Raw genomic sequence first — 22,406 nt, 5'->3', positions numbered from 1 at the left:
GGCCTTCAGAGCACACTATACAAATCCCCTCCTTGAGAGTCAGTGAAACCCATGGCAAGTCAATATTGATTTATATTCTAAAACCTCCAATCCAAAGCTAGAAGGAGCACGAAAGTTGGCTTTGAGAGAGCAGCAAAATACTAGTGCATGTAAGGATTGGGCGAATAAGAGAAATGATCATATAAATCCAGCAAGCCCGACTCACCTCAAAGTCATAAGGTTCTAGCGTATAGTCAAAATCCACCAACATAACCCAAGCCAAAACCTTCATGGACACATAATCGGAACGCCAGACTTCCCATAAAACACCAACCATCCAGAAACATACACAGCGATTGAAGGGCTAGGCCGCTAGGTGAAGTAGACGCACACCACCACCAGTTGCTTGACATCCTGAGCACCTAGGCCCAAAATTTTTGCTGCCACACTTCACAAAAAAGATCTAAATGAAGCACAAAGCCCCACTCCCTGAGGCAAAGCGACGTAGAAATGGAGAGATGACACCTTCCTGAAATTCGAGAAAAGGAACATCCACAGAAAGTAAGCCTGCAAACCAAAGAACACACAGTTCTAAAAAAGCCAACCACGCACAGAGAGAAGTAATGGAAATACCAATTACAAATCAAAACAGGGACTCGAACTTGGACTCCTGAACATCAAGAAGAAATGGACTGAAGCCATAAAATCCACTTACCTTAGATCATCTGCCCAATTTCTTGTGCCTTCTTCATGTCCTTCGGCTGGAACACCTAGCCTTCCATATAGCTCAATGTCACCCCCAATCCCGTTACTGCAAGCAATTAAATACCTTGTCTTTTGCCACCATTGCCTCAAGTATCCAAATGCTCCAAGAAGGGGGATTCCTACAGTACACCCTGCAATCAAGACTGATCCTGACCACATACTTTCGATCTCCTATGAGAAGGCCAAATCCAATTACAGGCACAACATCGTATTGTTGCAAACCTTCAACATGCATTCTCTTTGACATCTCCCACACATTCACCTGATGAGAAACCTACTTCCACCATAACCACATTGTCTTAAAGAGCACTCAATATCATCGCCTCATGATGTCCAGGAGCCCCAAAACCTAAAGCTGCCATGCCACTGAGACCACTGCATCTAATCAAAGGCAAAGCTGTTGTCTTAACCTGTGCGCTCCCGTACCTCAAACGATTTGAAGGCCGTCGCATGGTTATTATATAGTGTTATTATGGGAGGGGGCCAATCAGATTAAGAAGGTGATTGGCCATAAAATCAGCCTTGAAGTTGTTTCCTCACAAAACCTGGAAACATATCCTCCTCAGGAGAGAATGGTACCAATGGTAAATTCGCTTTAAAATTTGATGAAGTTTCATGTCTGTAGGGAGTGTTCCAGAGTAAAGATGGTGAATTATATTGGTAGAGTCTCCTATTACAATTGCCTCGCTCACTCCAATGCTAACAATCAACTTTAATGCTTGAAAGAGTGCGTATGCTTCTGCCACATTAATAGAGGCGTGGCCCAAGGCCCAGGCATACCTTAGTTCTTCATGATTCTCAGGGTGAAAATTCACCATCCCCACTCCTGCCACTCCAATAAAATACTTCAGTTTTATAAAGAGATTAAATCCATATTTCAGATTAAGAAGGTGATTGAATAGGAATTTATTCAAACTTTTAGTACCCAATCACAGTCACTGACTCACTACCATTTGATTGATTTTCACAATGCTTGAGGTTGGGATGGTGGAAGCACTGAACAAGAATGACTCCTGGAAACCCACGTACAACATATAAAGGCTGAGATGATCCAAAAAATGGGAAAGAACAAGAGCAACAACCACAAGTATTAGCCTTTTAAAATGTTGCAGTTTCTGTTTTCTTGACATGGAGGTTGCTTGTTGTAATTATTCCATTGAAAATACAATATCTAAATCACCAAAAATCCAAATTGAAACCCATCACACAAAACCCATATTTTGAGCTGCAATTTGTACAAAAGATTTAGATTCAATACAATACAAAAACAATGGATGGGGAAAATGATCATATTGTTCAATAATCAATGTCCATGATTGTCAAACTGAAGCTATATGCTTGGATTATCCCTGAAATCTGCACAGAAAATCCTTGAAATATGTCAAAAATATCTCTGAAATTTGTCTGGAACGTTCCTTAAATCTGCCTGGAACATCCTGGGGACGGCCAGCAAGTCCCCCAGTGCTTGATGAAATCCCCAGCAATTTGGGGACGTTTCCCAAGGGTCCAAAAATCCTTGGAACGTGGAACACAGGGTATGTGGGTGTTTTTTCGGGAGGATAGGTTCCCGTGCAACATAGTTTGGAGTTTTTTTCCTATTTTTTTTTTTTTTTTTTTTGTATGAAGTCACTTACGTTAATTTAAATATTTGTGAATAATTTGTTTCTATGAATTTTATGAGTGGAATGGGTTTATGTTGTTTTTTGCATGCTCAATTATTCAGCTTATTTGCTTCTTTCTACCACCAGAAAAGATACTAAACATAATAGATAGACTTGAAATAGATGTTATATACTGTAGGTTTCAAGAGTGTTTATGTGGAGATTGTTTATGACATGTTATCTGTTTCTTTAATTTTTCTTAGTAATTGGTGTCATTCTCAAGCCTTTTTTTAATCCCATTTTTATGTTGGAAATGTTTTGATTGTTACAGGTGGTTGTAGATGTAGAGAGAGAAGAAGATGAAGGTGGAACTATTGGAGATACTTTTACAGACTATGTGAGATTTTTTTCCTGACCTTGTATTTATTTTCTCTGAATGTGAAGTCTAGACAATCTAGATCAACATGGAATGCATAAAATTTCTTATTGTTTCCTTTACTTGAATAGTGTTGCCATTTCGTTATGTTACTATGGTAATTGACAAGCTCATGTTTGTTTCTTAGCGCCCTTCGAAATTGTCCATAGGACCACCACATCCTGACCCAGTTGTGGAGACATCATCATTGTCTGCAGTACAACCTCCAGAGCCTACTTATGAGCTCAAGATTGCAGAGGAAATGGAAAAATCCTCAGCATTATCTAGTTTACAACTTGAGACAATTATCTATGCATCTCAGGTTTGGGATAACATTTACGGCATTTTATTATCCATTAGAAGTAAATTTCTTGAAGATTAGGGCTTTCTATGACAAATAGTTTTTTCCCACATTGACATTAAGATGAAATTTTATATGGAAGAGGCATAGCCAACACCTTCCAGATGGTAAAAGGGCAGGTTTTTTTATGGGTGATGGAGCGGGTGTAGGAAAGGGACGAACAATTGCTGGACTAATTTGGGAAAATTGGCAACATGGAAGGCGTAAGGCAGTGTGAGTGTAGGGATTATGCTTGAATTGTTAAGCTTAAACCCATTTTATGGTGCTAATAATTTGAGTAGTACCTTGGACAATTTCTATGTGCTGATCAAGTTCTAATGTAGGTGGCTTTCTGTGTCGTCTGACTTGAAATTTGACGCTCGAAGGGATTTAGATGATGTGGGTGCAACATGTGTTGAAGGTAGGCATATGAGGATGCTCTAATATTTTGTTTTTCATTTTGGAGTTTGGTTCAATCAAGAAAAGTTCTTAATAAATATGCACACGAGTGACTCTAAATTAAGATGCCTTGTTGGACCATCGCATAATATAATTCTGTAACCAAAAAGGGGATTATTGTATATTTAGCAACAAGTACTATGTTCTTAATAAACTATCAGCTAGATTTTTTGTTGTGACTACTAACTTTCTACATGATTTTTTCACAAGAAATATTGAGTTGGAAGGTAGGCATAACATAATTATATATTGTTTATTTCCAATCATACTGAAAATCATTATTGTGAGATATTTTCAGAATTTTTGTCTGATTGAGAGTTGTTGATGTTTTGTACATACAATTCATTGTCCATTGTCATGACCAATAAGATCACAAAAGGGAACAAAGGAATTCCTAGTCATAAATAAGAAAAGGATTGGGTATACAGAAAGAAAATGCACATACATAACATTATATCCAGGTGGATTCTAAATTTCTAATCTTTCACTAAGACGCAATGTAGAAGCTTAGTGGTCTAAATATAAATAACCTGTGGCCACTCATGTCTTAAGAGTCTTTGATGATGAACATTTGGGGCAAGAGGAAAAAACAGTTATTACAGGTTTAAAAAAAAATGGTTAGAGAGGTTGGTAGATCAGAAAGGCTTTTGAAAATGCTATAATTTGTACTAGAACCCGTGAGCAGATTAACATTGTCGAGCATAGCGTTGTCCTTTCTTATACAAGTGCCTACGTATTAAATATTAAGGATTTTAAGAAGAACAGATATTGGTACTATCTTCACACATCCTAGCATGATTTGAAGGTTCTGTAACAACCCAGCTAAATTAATCCATTTTATAAAGTTTTAAACTTTATAATAAAACCAAATGTGATGAAATTTAAGCTATAAGTATGTTAAGTTTATAAATACATTATAAATTTATAAATACATTATACATTATAAATACATTATAAAGTTGGTGAAGGATCTTGTTGACCCTTAGCTGTAGAAAGACATTCACCAAGTTCTTTGATCTTGCAACAAACCCTACCATGGTAAAATGTTAGGATTTCAAGTCCTTGGTGGCTAATGTCCATATGATCTAAATCAAACAAATAGATTTTGAATTTAATTAATGTCTGAAATTAAATTTCAGACCATAGCATCAATCACACAATAGCTAGAAATCAAATAGCAGAACCATAACAATTAGTTTCACACACGCACAGGTAATTACTCCTATAAATCAGTTTTCCATTTCTTCAAAAAAGACTTGAGAAACCTCCACATGCTGCCCAAGAAAAAACAGCATGCATGGATACCAAAAATGCCTTCAAGTTGAGCTTCTAGAAGTTGTTTGAGAGGTACAGCTGCTGAGAAGATCAACAATATTAGTTCTCTCCTTTACAACATTGTGGTACAGACTGTATGGTTGCTGTACAACACTGCTGCATGGATTTCATACGATTGTACAGATGTCCGTATGATTGTATAGAACTGTTGTCTGAACCAGTGTTGATAATATCGGTATTGGCAAAATATCGGCAAGGGTCCAGAAAACATCTTATCGGCAATATCGGCAAGCATAAAAAATCAATTCTTACAATTTTTTAAACATCGCCGATATTTTCAAATTTTGCCGATATTTTGAAAATATCGCGATATTTTCTCGGCAATATATCGTTTTGCCGTAAATATCGCGATATTTTCGAATATCGCCGATATTATCAACACTGGTTTGAACTGCATGCCGCTTGGGAATGCCTCTTCCCTGGCTGTCTGCTCTCTCTCTCAACTGCTCAAGTGTGTTTGTAAAGGCCTCCACCTTGCCTTGCCTTTCTAGTTTTAGTGGATAATCTATTTTTAAGATTAATTCCAGCCTAAGTACAATTTCATACTCAGCTACTAAAAATAAGATGCTCACTTTTCTATCGAAGTGAATTACAAAATAGAATTACCTTTCCAAAATTATAGTTACTTTTCAGAGATTATTTTTTCGAAAATATGTTGAACTTCTTTTCACACATTCACACTAAGATGCGTTGAAGTTCATATTCGAGCTATAATCCTCAACATGAAACACAGTCATCTTTGCAAGTGAGATTGGAGGAGCATGGTGTGGACATTCTCCATTACTAGGTTTTTGTTTAGCCTTGGTAGAGCACTCAAGCAAGACTACACACAATATTTGCATGGAGGACAGTAACGTTCTGGCCAGGGTTAACCATCTCTCCAAAGATGCATCAAGGAAGCTAGTGAAATTGATAAGGTTTTGTTGCCGCCTTGCTTACACACCTAAGTTAATGTGGGAAAAAGGGAAAAATCCTCAACCCCACTAGGTGTGGCCTTGGTGGCAAAGCTTGGAGAAGGGGCTGTCAGCTAATCCCAACTCTCTTCGTCTAGGCTCTCTCCTAGCTAAAGCCAAGGGGGGGACCTTAAGGAAGGTTTCTAAGGAAACTTGTTAAAACTAACAAGTCTAGGAGATAATTAGTAGATCAATTAGACATTAACCATTCAATAACTTGAAATATAACTTGAAGCAAATAAAACTTAGCAAGTACAAATGATCATGAGCATGTGATCAACATATAAAATATAAATGGATCAATATGACTCAACAATGTATCCTACAAGGCAAATGTAAGTAGGCCAGTGCCAAATATAATCTTGCAAGGAATGAGATATATGCTCAACAAATAAAAGTACTTGCAACAATGGAAATGTCTTCAAGATACAACAAGATCAAATGGAATGAAAAGCTACAAGACAAGTGTTAGTGGACCAAACCAAAGCTATAATATGATGGTACAATTTTGAAGGGAAAGCACTTGAATAAAATTGAGAGCTTGCAAATAAATATTTCTCATACTTGATAAAAGAAAATATGTTCACATATAACAATGATACAAAACTTGATCCAAGTGGACATAAGCAAAGTATGAGAAGAAACTATGTTAAATTTGGCAACTAGGGCCAAACTCCACCTTGGACAGCTCATATGATGTAGCTGATATTTTTATTGGGTTCATCTCTCCAAGAGGTGTAGGATTGATCTAAAGATCATCTCATTCTGACATGTACAATTGGAATTATGAATTTATTTTGCTTATGGACAAATTGTTAAGGCCGGCCAGCGATCTAATGTGGGCTCAAAAGCCCAACAGTCACATCTATTCATCCTCAATGTTTGCATTTAATTAGAAGGAGCCTCTTCCTCATTTGGATCACTCAACTTCTCACACATCTCTCTCTCCTCACATGATTGGGTATGGATTTCTGGGCAGCCTCTCCACACGTGCGAAGAAGATAGTCATTTTCTGTTTTGGGCGTTGACCAACATCGACCAAATTTCAGGAAGGGTTTTCACCAACGTTGACTAGCATTGACCGAATTTCAGGGAGGGTTTTGACCAACGTTCAACCAACGTTGTCTTGTTTGACTGCGTTTTTGTGAGGGAAATTCCTGTTTGGGCAGGCCACATTTCTGGGCACAAAAATAGAGGCAATCCATACTGTTTGACCAATGTTGACATGCGTTGATTAAGTTTGATTGAGTTTTTCGGAACTATTTTGGGTTGATTCAGATGACTATTGGAGGCTGAGTTGACTAGGTTTGCACACGCTATTTTGGAGGTCAAATTCTCCCTGTTAACCAACGTTGACTTTATGTTTAGGGCTTTTTGTGGCTGCTGTTTGACTGGACAGATTCCACTTTGATTGGGCAAGTGAATATTACATATTGTACTCTTTCTCTCTATTGAACTTTTGAAGAATAATAAGAAGAATTGTTCAAAGGGTTTCCCCACATTGGGGTTTGTCTCTGGTTGGCCTCATATCTTGTGCTCTCTTGTCTTGGCTTGTCTTCCACTGTTATTGTTTATGTTCTATCTTGTTAATTTTAGGCAACAATGGTATGTTCTATGCTTTAGATCAATTTTACTTCAATTTCTTTATTAGCCCAGTATCAATATTCAGATTAGCAATCACATCAACATGATAGTAAAATGCAAATAGAACATAAACATAAACAGAAAAAAACAAGCCAAGACAAGAGGACACAAGATGTGGCACCAGCCAGGGACAAACCACAATGTGGGGAAACCCTTGATCAAATCTTCTTTTAGTCTTCAATAGTTCAACAGAGAGAGATAGTACAATTTAAAAATATGATAATTTATAACAGCAACAAAAGAGCCCTAACCAGAAAAGTCAATGCTGGTCAATAGGGTAGATTTGACCCTCAGCAAATCGGTCAACTTCAGTCAACTTAAGCCTCCAAACAGAAAGATAAAATTGTTGATCTAAAGATTATTTGAGGTTGTCATTGATGTCAATCCAAGTAGCACCAGGGGCTAACCTGATCATGCAAGGGAATTTTGACTTGACAACTTACTCTATTTAGAGTCGAGGATCTTCTAGATAGATTCTACTCGTCGAGACGTTTCCATTGATATATGGCACGCCAAGTAATTCTTCACGGTTTGAGAGATATTCATGTTTGAAGTTAGTAACCCCAGCTAGTGGGCTAAAACCCTATGGGGTTGTGGCATGGAACTCATAATTGGTTTTGGTCATTGAATAGTCATTAATTAATAATTTTTTAAGCTCCTAAAATCCCTCCAACATTCTCTATAGAAGCCCCTCTCAACTCTATAAAAAGAAATCTTATATATCCTCCAAATAAAGTGATCGTGGCATTTTCGCTATAACTTAATTTTTGCGAAGTCCTAGATTCTGAAATGAAAACCCATTTGATTCGTAATCCTGATGAACGTCGTGATCGAATTTCAGATCTTGTTTCACTATATTTTCAGAGATATGATCTGTGGAAGTTAGGGTTTTTGCAGGCTCTCGAATTTCATCTCAAAGAAGTGACCTTAGGAAAATCGTCATAACTCTCTCTTTGAGAATAGGATTGGAATTTTGTAAAAAATGGCGGATAGTGCACAGACTGTATTTTTCTGTGTTTCAATTTCAGAGCCAAAGGAGGAAATTGTGACACGTGGCATGCCGTACAAGTTCGCTCTACTGAACCAATCCATAATTAGGTCATCGTGAGAGATTGGGCATAACTTTGTCTTGAAGAGTTTAAATCGGGTCGGACCTGTGGCATTGGAAATAAGACTCAAAGGGATACTACAAGACCGAAGATCACATATTGGGGATTTGAAATCGCAGAGATACATTAGATTAAATATCATGCTCCTAGAAGGCGAGAAAAACTAGATCAAGTGCTGTCAAGGGGTGCAAAGGACCAGACTTTCTAGGGCAGGAAAGAGCAAGGTGCAGCAAAATGATGCAACAAAGGTAAGCTACAGGTAAGTATCTTCTGTATATGCATGTTCATTTCTTAATTGCATTAGGTTCTTTGTATTCTAATTTGTTGTTTTTGTTTAGCACTGACATATGCTCTGCAGGATGAGGTAAGTTTTGCTATTATCATGTCATGGGTATTTCCTTGAAGACTTTTTGCAGGTATTTTATATTCATGAAGAGAAGACTCAATGCATTATCTAATGTTCTGAAGAGTGAGAATGGGTAGCATGACAAGAGCAACAATCAAGGTGCAGAACAACAGCAAAAAGTTCACCATATGAAGTCTTCAAGTGGGAAGCACTGCATACAATCATTGTAAAAGTATCATTGTACAGAGTCATTGTAAAAGCATCATTTTAACAAGTGTGTATCTGCCAAGAGTTGAAGAGGCAATGTTGGGAGGTCTAGGATCATCATTAAGTGGTTGTGTCATAGTTGGGGTTATGGTCTAGTGTGTCTTCTTCTTCTACATCGTTGTATATCATTGTAAAGTGGACCATTTTCCTTGGTACGAGAGTCCATTCTTCTTTATTTCTTCTATAGGGTGGTAGGGTGGTGTTAGGTGGTGCATGAAGTCACCAACAGGTTCAAGTCTATGAAGACTTTAGGGTGGTAGGGTGGTGCTAGGGTGAGTTGTAGCTCATTGGGTGTTGGGGCATCTGTTCAGTTGACTATTGAAGAATCTGGTGCGTTGGAGCGTCCATCCAGTGGGAGTTGGAGAAGAATGCTTTTTTAGAATTCTAGGAAGTTGTTGCTTTCATTTCAGTTGGCGCTGAAGATTAAAGAATTTATTAGAAAAGCATTCGGTGGTTTTTGACTCGGAGGGGTTTTTCCACCTAAAATCTTTGTGCCTCCAGGGTTCTTTTATTTACTGTTACTTCTGCATAAACGTTAATAATAATTGAAGATTAACTAATGCTCTAAAAAGATTTAAAAGTGATAATTGCTAAGGAATACTGATTCACCCCCCCTCTCAATATTTTCCAACAGGCTGAGTTGACTAGGTTTGAACGAGCTGTTTTGGAGGTCAAATTCTCCCCGTTGACCAACATTGACTTTATGTTTAGGGCTTTCTGTGGCTGCTGTTTAACTAGACAAATTTACTTTGATTGGGCAAGTGAATATTACATATTGTACTCTTTCTCTCTGCTGAATTTTTGAAGAATAATAAGAATTGATCACAGGGTTTCCCCACATTGGGGTTTGTCCTTGGCTGGCGCCATATCTTGTGTCCTCTTGTCTTGACTTGTCTTCTACTATTATTGTTTATGTTCTATCTTGTTAATTTTAGGCAACAATGGTATGTTCTATGCTTTAGATCAATTTTACTTCAATTTCTTTATTAACCCAGTATCAATATTCAGATTAGCAATCACATCAACATGATAGTAAAATGCAGATAGAACATAAACATAAATAGTAAACGACAAGCCAAGACAAGAGGACACAAGATGTGGCACCAGCCAGGGACAAACCCCAATCCGGGGAAACCCTTGATCAAATCCTCTTTTAGTCTTCAATAGTTCAACAGAGAGAGATAGTACAATTTACAAACATGATAATTTATAACAGCATCAAAAGAGCCCTAACTAGAAAAGTCAACGCTGGTCAACAGGGCAGATTTGACCCTCAACAAATTAGTCAACTTCAGTCAACTTCAGCCTCCAAACATAAAGATAAAACAACCCTCAAAACGGTCAATTTCAGCCTAGTCAAAGTTTGGTCAAACAACCCACCTGCGGTCAGCCCTAGCTATAGTCAACAGTGAACGTTTAGCCTCGATTTTTGTGCCCATAAATGTGTCTTGCCCAAACAAAAATAGCCCTCACAAAAACGCAGTCAAAGGAGGTCAACGCATGCTGGTCAACGCTTGGTCAAATTGTCTAGAAATTTGGTCTCTTGAAATTTCAGCGTCCTGAAATTTTGCTCTCCTGAAATTTCGGACGTGTGGAGAGAGAGAGGCCTAGAAATCCATACCCAATCAATGAGGAGAGAGAGAGAGAGGTGTGAAGATGAGTGTGTCCAAATGAGGCTAAGTCACCTTCTATTTATATGCAACGTTGAGGATGAATAGTCGTGACTGTTGGACTTCTGAGCCTACATAAGTTTGCTAGCCGACCTTGACAATTTGACCATAATCAAAATACATGTCAGAATCGGATGATATTTAGATCAATCCTACACTTCTCGGAGAGAGGAATCCAAGAAAAATATCAGCCATCATAAATAAGATGACCCATGTGGAGTTTGGCCCTAGTTACCAATTTGAACACTCCCTCTCAACTAGGGAAAACTCCATCTGTTAATCCATCTGCCAATCTGTACTATCTCTGGCATCAATGCACTGTTCTGCTCTGCTCTACTCTACTCTCTTTTGCTGAACTATGAAGAAGAAGAAGTGCTTGAGAATGTATCATACCATTCTCTACTAAGCCGAAGTCAGTCCCAATCAAAAGAGAGTGTCTCATAACACTCTTACTTAGCCGAAGTTAGTTCCAATTGATCCCAGATCAATATTGGTCATCCCAGCATAGGGAGTATGGTAGTACACGATGTGTCCATCAGTAGTACTATGGTCCCTATCCTCATTTCCCTACTCATTGGCCAGATGGGAGGTACTTCCCATGAGTCCCAGACTGCATGGGTAGGATGTCTCAACAAGAGAAGGATGAACCACTCATCTTGTCTACATGTCGCCAAGGGGTATCGCAGGGGAAGGCTGAACCACTCACCCTGTACACAACAAACCTCTAGGGGAAAGCTGAACCACTCACCTTATGGTTGCTCATCGCTCCAAGAAGTACTTCAAGCCCCCTGGAGCTCCCAAAGCTCAATGTCTATCTATATAGGACCCTCATAAGAGGGTCTCTTCACGACTCCAAGTCGTTCTTGGAAGGCCAAGAACTTGACCTTTCCCAGGGGCTTTGTCAGAATATCGGCGACCTGCTCATTAGTCCCAATGTGATGGAGCCTTATTGCTCCTCATACCATATCTCGGATAAAGTGGTACCTGATATCTATATGCTTGGAGCGATCATGAAACACAAAATTCTCTGATAATCGGATCCCACTCTGGTTGTCGCAGAGGATCACGGTGGTATCTAGCACATGTCCAAACAATTCACTGAAGAGCTTCCTCAACCAGACAGCTTCACAAGAGGTCATACTAGCGGCAATGTATTCGGCCTTGGCGATGCTTAAGGCAATCGATTTTTGCTTCCTGCTCATCCATGATATCGAAGCAGAACCCAAAGAAAAACAACATCCAAAAGTGCTCTTGCGATCCACCTCACTGCTAGCCCAATCAGCATTAGAATAACCATGCAGCCTTACATCTCCAGCACTGTGTATCAATCCATGAGTGATTGTGCCTCAGAGATATCTCAGAAGATTCTTGGCACCAATCCAATGAATATGATGAGGCTCAACCATATATTGGCTCAAGGTGTTAATTGCAAAACATATGTTTAGACAGGAGTTCACCAAGAACATCAGTGCTCCTATGAGTTGACGATACTCAAAAGCATTTCCCAATTCAGGTCTAGCAGCACTACCACATAACTTCTTAAAGTTAAGTTCCATCGGAGTAGTCACAGACTTACAGTCCACCATCCCAAATCTTTCCAATATCTTCACAACCTATTTTCCTTGAGAGAGGAAAATTTCACTTGGCTTTTTCCAGACCTCCAACCCTAGGAAATAGTGCACCGGTCCTAGGTCTTTCATCTCGAATTCAGAAGCCAACTCCCTCTTACATTTGTGAATGAGAGGGTCTGCACCTGTCAGAAAGAGGTCATCCACATAAAGTACCAGAATGAGAGGTTTATCATTTTCAATCTTAAAGTAAAGGTTCGGATCAGCTTCACTTCTAGTGAATCCCAACTTCATCAGATAGCTATCGACCCTTTCATACCAAGCCCGAGGTGCCTGCTTCAATCCATAGAGAGATTTCTTCAACCTTCATACATGAGTTTCCTGATGATGAACCTCAAACCCCTCGGGTTGTTCCACATAGACTTCCTCTTTGATTGAACCATGCAAGAAAGCGGTATTGACATCCATCTGATGTAGGTTCCATCCTTGCGAGGCAACAAGGGCTATGATCGAGCGGATGGTGGTGTATAGGGCAACAGGTGCAAATATGTCATCGTAATCTATGCCTTCATTTTGAGAGAAGCCTTGAGCAATAAAGCAAGACTTGAACTTTTCTGCCCTTCCATCAACTCCATGCTTGATTTTGTAGGGCCACTTAGAGGTGACAACCGATTTGTCTTGGGGTCTAGGGACCACATCCCAGACATCATTCTTCATAATTTACTCGTATTCTTCATTCATAGCATCCTTCCATACTGATGCTTCACGATTTCTTCGAATGATGAAGGCTCATTTTGAATGATAGTGCTCATGGTGGTCAAATATCCTTGACACTTGTTCGGCTTCTTGCTTTCACTGAAAGTCCCCCTTGGTGCAATGTGTCTCTCGGCATATTTGAGAGTCTCCCTAAGCCATGAGGCTCTCCTTTAGGAGGAGGAGGGCTCATGAGGAGGATGAATAGGATCCATAGGTTCATCAACATCAGGCATCGTTTCGTCTTCTTTTGCACCCTGATTTATGGTTTCAGCTTCTTTGCCCTTCCTTAGGATAGGAAGGTTATTGATCTTCCTGAGGGGCATATCTTTGTCGAAGGTGACATCATGACTTATCTCAACTTCCTTTTGACCAGCCACATAAATTCTATATCCCTTAGAATTTCCACTCTAGCCCACAAAGATTCATTTCTTCCCAGATGCACCCAATTTGCTTCTTTTTTCTTTCAACACATGAAAATATACAGGACTTCCAAAAATTCTAAAATGAGAAACACCGGGTTTCTTCAAAGACATTTCTTTGGGAGTCTTGGAGTCTAATGCTTGATGAGGGCATCGATTTTGAACATACACAATTGCATTTGTAGCTTCAACCCATAGGAACTTCGGAAGGCCTTGATCATGAAGCATGGCATAAACTACTTCTACAATAGAGTGATTCTTCCTTTTAGCCATACCATTATGCTCAGGAGTGTATGGCGTTGTAGTCTCCCTCTTAATGCGAACTTGTTTGCAATAATCTTGGAATCCATTGGATTCGTACTTGGTCCCATTATCAGTCCTCAATATCTTGATTTTCTTTTTGGATTGGTTTTCGATCAAGGCTTTGATGTGTCGGAACCAGGTGAGCACTTCATCCTTCTTCTTCAAGAAGTAGATCTAGGTCTTGCGAGAATAATCATTTGTAAAGGTGGGATAATATAATTATCCCCCAAAGAGTTTACGGGCATCATACCAGATATGTCAGAGTGGATCAATTGCAATATATATGTGGCCTTGCTATTACTTGAGGGGAATGGTCTCTTTGTAAGTTTTTCTTTGGCACATCCCAGACATACGCCTTCATGCTCTACTTTGAACTTGGGCATGCCTGTCACCATCTGTCTCACAACAGGTAGGGCCTTATAATGAAGATGGGCAAATCTCCGGTGCCATAGTTCAAATTGTAGAGATGTGTCGCAAGACATGGTTCCCAATGGACTTCCTCCAACTTGATACAAAGTGTCAACCCTGAACCCAAGAGTAAAAACATATTTAAAATTTCTTTTCCAAACACGCACCTTTCCATCAATGAATGCCACCTTGAATCCTTTGTCCTCCATGGCTGAAATGGACACTAGGTTCTTCTTCAGATCAGTTACATATAGTACTTCTTGCAAATGAATAGTGTTACCTTGATGCAATTGAAGGGTAACATTCCCTACTCCCTTCACGGGATAGGTGGCATCGTCTCCAAGGATGATCTCCAAGTTTGTCTCCTTTTCTATAAGATTAGAGAGGGCTTCCTTGTATCTGGTGAAGTGCCTTGAGGAACCACTATCAATCAACCAATTTCCCAAAGTTTTCGGAGGAGAGGCAGTGGAGAGGGCCAATATAAGATAATACTCTTTTTGCTTATTGTTAACAACATTTGATTATTCATGCCTGGAGTTCCTTGATTTCTTGGAGGGTCGACCATTTCTTGATGTCCCGCATTCTTTTTTCCTTTGCCATTGGACCTGCCATTCCTTTGATCGTTGTTGTTGAAGTTGCCCCTAGAATGATTGTGATCATCATCATGCGATGTGTCCCTTCTATTTGGACACTCCCTTGCACCTGCCCTTCCTTCCTCCCTTAGATCCAGGCTTTCCATGGAAATGGCCTTTAGACCCTGCATTATTTCTCCTTTTGGCATGAGTGGAGAATGCAATGGGGTTGCTTCTATTACAAGGCATTTCTTGCTCCACCATTCTTGTTTCTTCTTGAATGCATCTCGACATTAATTCTTCAAACCTTGGAATTCGATTATTTTTGAGGATGATGGTTTTGAATACATACCACTCAAGTGGGAGTCCTCCAAGGGTGGTGAGAGTAAGTTCCCTGTCAGGAATGACTTGTCCAATCGAGAGTAGATCATTCTTGATTTCAGTAATCCTCAAGAAATAGGATTGAATATCCTCGTCCTTGCCCTTCTTAATATCCTTCAACTTATTCTTGAGAAATAGAGTTTGATTAGCATTATTAACCTTGAACATGCCGACCAACCTATTGTAGATCTCCTTGGTGGTCTTCAATTCAGAGATGTAGGCCAGCAAATGCTTGTCAATGGAATCCTGATAATCTTCTTTGCTTTGAATTCAACCCTGTTGTACTTGGTCTTTGCAGCAGCCGGTGCATTTGAAGGAGGTTCAGGGATTTTACCCTGCACATAGTCCATCACTTCTTTTTCTTCCAAGGTCAAATCAAGAGACATCTTCCATCCATGATAGTCAGATTTATCATGGAGCTTGTCTTCAACCGGGAAGTAGGATGAGGAACCCATTGAACCTTTTGTCCTTGTCCAACTGTCTTTGGTGATTGCTCTTTCACTCTTGCTTGGGCTTTGTCTTCACCTCAACTTTGATACCATGTTAATTTTAGGCAACAATGGTATGTTCTATGCTTTAGAGCAATTTTACTTCAATTTCTTTATTAGCCCAGTATCAATATTCAGATTAGCAATCACATCAACATGATAGTAAAATGCAAATAGAACATAAACATAACAGTAGAAGACAAGGCAGATTTGACCCTAAGAAAATCGGTCAACTTCAGCCTTCAAATAGTAAGATAAAACAACCCTCAAAACAGTCAAATTTAGCCCAGTGAAAGTCTGGTCAAACAACCCACTTGTGGTCAGCCCTAGCTGCAGTCAATGCTGGTCAACAGTGAATGTTTAGCCTCGATTTTTGTGCCCATAAATGCGGCCTACCCAAACAGAGATGGTCCTCACAAAAACACAGTAAAAGGAGGTCAACGCATGTTGGTCAACGCTTGGTCAAATTGTCTAGAAATTTGGTCTCCTGAAATTTCGCGCTCCTAAAATTTCGACCGTGTGGAGAGAGAGAGAGGCTTAGAAATCCGTACCCAATCAATGAGAAGAGAGAGAGAGAAGTGTGAATATGAGTGTGTCCAAATGAGGCTAAGTCAACTTCTATTTATATGCAACGTTGAGGATGAATAGATGTGACTATTGGGCTTCTGAGCCTACATAAGTTTGCTGGCCAACGTTGACAATTTGACCATAATCAAAAGAAATTCGTAACTTCATTTGTACATGTCAAAATCGGAAGATCTTTAGATCAATCCTACACCTCTCGGAGAGAGGAATCCAAGAAAAATATCAGCTGCCATAAATAAGATGATCCATGTGGAGTTTGGCTCTAGATGCCAATTTTAACACTCTATAACAGTGATTAACAAAACCAAGCTGTCCTAAATGATCTCTTCCTCCTTCTAAAGACTCGATAGATAGATCTCCAATTTTATAGAAGTATTTTATTTTGATTATTTTAATATTATTCTAGAAGCTCCCCCTTGACTCCATCTAAGTGACTTTTAATTTCACTTAAGTCACTTTTGGCCTTTTTCCTTAAATTGATCATTTTCCCTTCTTTATTTAATTATGTGACTAATTAAAGTCACTTTGAATCTGGGAAGATGGTAAATCACTCACCATACTTTCTATGGTTGCTGGAAGTCATTGTAATATTCCTAACCCAGAATATTCCTCAAACCCCAGCAAAAACTCCAACCAAATATGTGCAAATGATATAATAACCCAGAAGTGATAAAATAACAGTGGAATAGCATATAATAATGCAAACCGGAAATATAAGCAGATACACAAGAAATGCAGCGAGAAAAGCTAAGCCATTTTATTATACTGAGCAATGAAATGAGTACAAGAGGTGATTAGACAGATGGCACCTCGACTTGCACAATGCAAGTGAAGAAATACTCTCAGAATGACAAGAATGGCCTCTCTACGTGGATGCTGCTGCTGTACTGCTGCTGCTGCTAGAAAACAAATGATGATTTGGGGCTGCTCCCCTCCTCGGAAAAAGCTGAAACTCTAGATTTGGGCTCTATTGAAGAAACTCAGAAAAACCCAGAAAGCTTTCCCGGAATGGCCGACCCCCGAAAAATGCCCTCTTGGGGTTCTGTGCAGTTCCTCAATGCCCTGCGCTGCCACTGAAGAAAACCCCTCTAAACTCTGTCTGAAACACTACCTGAAACCCTGCCAAAAATCCGCCAATGAGACAAGAGCTGGACCCCTGCTCAATCTCCTAGCATAACTCCACCTGCAAACCCCAATCCAACACTACAACCAAAAAGAACTGCGTCCCTCTACAAGTGCTACGCAATCCTCCAAAATGCTGATGAAACTGCTACTGAAATGCTGATTAAACTACTGCTCAAATACTGATGGAAATACCTTGCCCGAGTAGGCACTCGAAGTCCCTCGGGGCTAAGGGTGAGATCTTTGAACGGAGACACTCAATGCACTAGCTAAACAGCCAACGTGCTCAGAGGTAGAAATGACTAGTTGAAAATGCACATAACTGAATGATCCAAAATGGGGGGGCTCCTCTCTATTTTATAGCCTCTGCCTCTGACAATCCCTAGGCTCACCTCCTCCTGCGTGATTCCCTTCTTACCATGTGTTCTTCCCTCCTGCACAGTCCCTCCATGTTTCTGCGTGGGCCCCATTTTTGAGTCCCCGTTTGGCCCCCTTGGCTCCTCCTTAAGTCACAACGTTGTGCTACTAGGAAGTGACTTTTTTTATTCTTAAAGTGAGTTATGTCCCCCGTCCTCACTTTTTTATTTATAAATAACTATAGAAGGCAAAAATTGGGCAAAATCGAATATTCCAATTAGCCATGGCTAATTAGGAATATTACAGTCTCCCCCGGCAAAATGTTGCTTGTACTCAAGCAACTGAAGTGATGGATGCTGCAAAATCTTCTCACTCTTCCAAGTGGCATCCTCATCGAGCAAATTCTTCCACCTCACCAAGAATTCCTGAACCATCTCGCTCCGCAGCTGCCTCTCCTTGGTATCAATGATGGCCTTCGGCTGCAATACCAAATGCCCCTTTTCATCCATGGGTGGTAGCTCATCTGTCACTGTCACCTGCTGCCCCAATGCCTTTTTCAGGCATGATACATGGAAAACGTTATGAATCTTGTTGCATTGGGGCAGCTCCAACTCATATGCAACCTGTCCAACCCTGCGTATCACCCTATACGACCCATAAAAGCAGGGCTTAAGCTTCTTAGCCCCCTTCTGTTTTAGTGACGACTGTTGGTATGGCTGTAATTGTAGGTAGACCATATCCCCTACCTCGAACTGTCTCTCCACCTGACCCCTATCGGCATACAGCTTCTGCTGGTTCTGGGCTGTAGCCATGTTATCCTTGAGATCTCAGAGAATATCCTGACTCTCTTGGATCCATATCTTGGCTCTGGGAGCCTTGCTATCACCAAACATCTCGTCAACAAAAGATAAAGGATGATACCCACATAAAGCATAGAATGGTGACATACAAATGGACATGTGATGTGAAGTATTGTAGCAGTACTCCCCTAGATGCAGCCACCTCAACCATGCTTGCTGTTGCCCACTGACATAGTTACGCAAGTAGCCCTCTAGCCACTTGTTAACTATCTCTGTTTGCCCATCTGTCTATGGCTGATAACTGGTACTCGGTGTCAACCCCGTCCCCACCAACCGGAAAAGCTCCTGCCAAAACCTACCCATGAAACAGCTGTCCCTATCACTGACGATGGTCTTAGGAAGACCATGTAGCCTGGAGATCTCTCTAAAGAACAGCTCGACCACCTGTGTTGCTGTATAGTGTGCGGATATGGCAAAAAATTGTGTGTACATTGTCAGTTGGTCAACGATGACAAAGATGCAATCCTTGCCTTGTACCATGGGCAACCCTGTGATGAAGTCCATCGAAATACTCTCCCATTTCCCCTCCGGAATGGGAAGAGGCTGCAATAACCCCGCAGGATGGCTCATCTCTCCCTTGTTCCTCTGGCAAACATTGCACTCCCAGATGTGCCGGTGTACGTCCTCCTTGAGGCCCTTCCATGAGAATCTCTCCCTAATGGCCTTGTAGGTTTTGGTAAACCCCTGATGTCTTACCAAAGGTGAATCATGTGATGCTTGGAGTATCTTCTTCTTGAGCTGAGACCCCTCAGTCAAGAAGATCCGGTCCCTGTAATAGATGATCCCATCGACCACCCTGTACCTGTCATCTGCCGCCTGCCCATCCAGAACCTCACATGCAAACCTGTCCTTGGAGTACTCTACTAAGAGTCGAGCCCTCCAGTCTATATCCAAGCTCATAAGAGACAACGTGGCTGGTCTACATGAAAGGGCATCTGCTACCACCTTGTTCTTACCCTTGACATACTCAATGTCAAAGTCATATGCTTGGATCTTGCTGATCCACTTCTGCTGCCTCTCCTGTAGCTGCTTCTACTCCAAAAAGAACTTGAGGCTGTTGTGATCAGTCCTCACCCTGAACCTGTTACCCACCAGATACTACCGGTACTTAGCCAATGCATGCATGATGGCCAACATCTCCTTGTCGTATATAGAGTACAACCTCTCGTGCAGAAGGAGCTTTCGGCTCTCAAAGGCTATAGGGTGACCTCCTTGCATCAACACTGCGTCGATCCTCTCTCCGACGCATCACACTCCAAAACAAATGGCTGCGTAAAATCTGGCAACGCAAGCACTGGGCAGCTGCTCATAACCTCCTTGAGCCTGTCAAAGACTCGCTATGCTGTATCCGACCAACTGAATGCCCCCTTCCTCATCAAATCTGTTAGGGGTGCAGCAAGCTGTGAGAAACCTTTGTTGAACTTCCAGTAGTAAGTATAAATGCCAATGAATCCTAGAAGTTCCGTCACGTTTCTCGGCTTCGGCCATTCTCTAATGGCCCTGATCTTCTCCTCGTGGACTCTCACTCTGTCCACGCCTATGATGTGCCCCAGATATAACATCTCTGTCAACCCAAACTCACACTTGGAGAGTTTGGCATAGAATTGCTGCTCCTGTAAGATACGCAATAATGTCTCAATGTGCTGGAGATGCTCCTCCCAAGTCCTGCTGTAAATGAGAATATCATCGAAGAATACCAACACAAACTTCCTCAAATGACTACGGAAGATGTGATTCATGCAGCATTGAAATGTAGCTGGGGCGTTGGTTAGCCCAAAAGGCATAACCAAGAACTCAAAGTGCCCATAGTGACACCTGAAGGCGGTCTTGGGAATGTCGTGCTCCCTCACGCGAATCTGATGATACCCCGATCTCAAATCAATCTTTGAGAAGAAACATGCCCCTCTCAATTCGTCCAGGCTCAATCTGTTCTGCGTCCAGCACAGGAACACAGTCTCCCTCCCCGTAGGTATTCTCCAACCTACATCTAGTGTCTCTGTACCTCTTACCTTCGTAACAAATGTAGGGTTTTTCCCCTGGTCCCATGGATTGCTAGCTCCTCAGGCTGAGCCAGATCTATGCTCTGATACAACTGTAATATTCCTAACCTAGAATATTCCTCAAACCCTAGCAAAAACTTCAACCAAATATGTGCAAATGATATAATGACCCAGAAGTGATAAAATAACAGTAGAACAACATATAATACTGCAAACCGGAAATATAAGTAGATACACAAGAAATGTAGCGAGAAATGCTAAGCCATTTTATTATACTGAGCAATAAAATCAGTACAAGAGGTGATTAGACAGATGGCACCTCGACTTGCACAAGGCAAGTGAAGAAATACTCTCAGAATGACAAGAATGGCCTCTTTGCGTGGATGCTGCTGCTGTGCTACTACTGCTGCTAGAAAACAAATAATGATTTGGGGCTGCTCCCCTCCTCGGAAAAAGCTGAAACTCTGGTTTTGGGCTCTACTCAAGAAACCCAGAAAAACCTAGAAAGCTTTCCTGGAATGGTCGACCCCCGAAAAACACCCTCTTGGGGTTCTGCGCAATTCCTCAATGCCCTACGCTACCACTGAAGAAAACCCCTCTAAACTTTGTCTGAAACACTATTGAAACCCTGCCAAAAATCCTCCAATGAGACAAGAGCTGGACCCCTGCTCAATCTCCCCGCATAACTCCACTTGCAAACCCCAATCCAGCAGTACAACCAAAAAGAACTGCGTCCCTCTCCAAGTGCTGTGTAGTCCTCCAAAATGCTGATGAAACTGCTACTGAAATGCTGATTAAACTACCGCTGAAATATCGATGGAAATACCTTTCCCGAGCAGGCACTCGAAGTCCCCTGGGGTTAAGGGTGAGATCTCCGAACGGAGACACTAAATGCGCTAAGCAGTGCTGCAGACCAGCTAAACAGCCATCGTGCTCAGAAGTCGAAACGACTAGCTCAAAATGCACATAATTGAATGATCTAAAATGAGGGGGCTTCTCTCTATTTTATAGCCTCTGCCTCTCATAATCCCTAGGCTCACCTCCTCTTGCGTGATTCCCCTCTTGCCATGTGCTCTTCCCTCCTGCGCAGTCCCTCCATGTGTTTGCGTGGGCCCCATTTCTGCGTCCCCCTTTGGCCCCCTTGGCTCCTCCTTAAGTCACAACGTTGTGCTACTAGGAAGTGACTTTTTTTATTCTTAAAGTGAGTTATGTCCCCCGTCCTCACTTTCTTATTTATAAATAACTATAGAAGGCAAAAATTGGGCAAAATCGAATATTCCAATTAGCCATGGCTAATTAGGAATATTACAGTGACCTCCCATTATCTCATCTTGTAGATCTTCTCGTTTTGGTTCCAACGAGCTATTGCACTTAGGTGTTCTATCAAATATTCCATCAAATGTTCCTCTTGGAATTCCACCTTAAGCGTAATTAATTAAGTCAAGCTCGATAATAACCTTGTTTTACAGGAATTACTAGAATGTAATGGAACCAAAAGAAAGCTCTGTAGATGATAGAATATGCCAAGCAAATGCCGTTGGAACCCATAAAATCCCTCAAAACTCGTACGGAACCCTTGATGATGTATTCTTGCTCTTGACATAATTGGAAATTCATCCTGGCTATATACTGTATAGGAAACTGAAAATGGGGACATTACATACATGCGGACAAATAATGCATGAGGCTATGACTCATGGGTAA

General features: G+C 40.8%; 1 protein-coding gene across 2 annotated transcripts in view; it reads left to right on the top strand.

Moving 5' to 3' along the window:
* The window catches only part of EMB1135 (RING/FYVE/PHD zinc finger superfamily protein), a 418,560-nt gene that overhangs the window by 77,253 nt on the left and 318,901 nt on the right, over positions 1 to 22,406 (top strand). For both annotated transcript variants that reach the window (XR_016247843.1, XM_089378057.1), the window contains exons 3-6: positions 2,677 to 2,742; positions 2,909 to 3,082; positions 3,204 to 3,334; positions 3,445 to 3,521. Coding sequence is in view for 1 of the 2 variants with exons in the window: in XM_089378057.1 (XP_089234183.1) it covers positions 2,677 to 2,742; positions 2,909 to 3,082; positions 3,204 to 3,334; positions 3,445 to 3,521 (448 nt within the window). In the remaining variant the exon portion in view is untranslated. The remainder of the gene's footprint in view (positions 1 to 2,676; positions 2,743 to 2,908; positions 3,083 to 3,203; positions 3,335 to 3,444; positions 3,522 to 22,406) is intronic.

This window comes from Pinus tabuliformis, chromosome J, assembly GCF_031772625.1.
Source record: "Pinus tabuliformis cultivar Carrire ecotype Pingquan chromosome J, CPIR1, whole genome shotgun sequence".
In the NCBI taxonomy this organism is placed as follows: domain Eukaryota; kingdom Viridiplantae; phylum Streptophyta; class Pinopsida; order Pinales; family Pinaceae; genus Pinus; species Pinus tabuliformis.
This window is presented reverse-complemented; position numbering and strand designations above follow the sequence as displayed.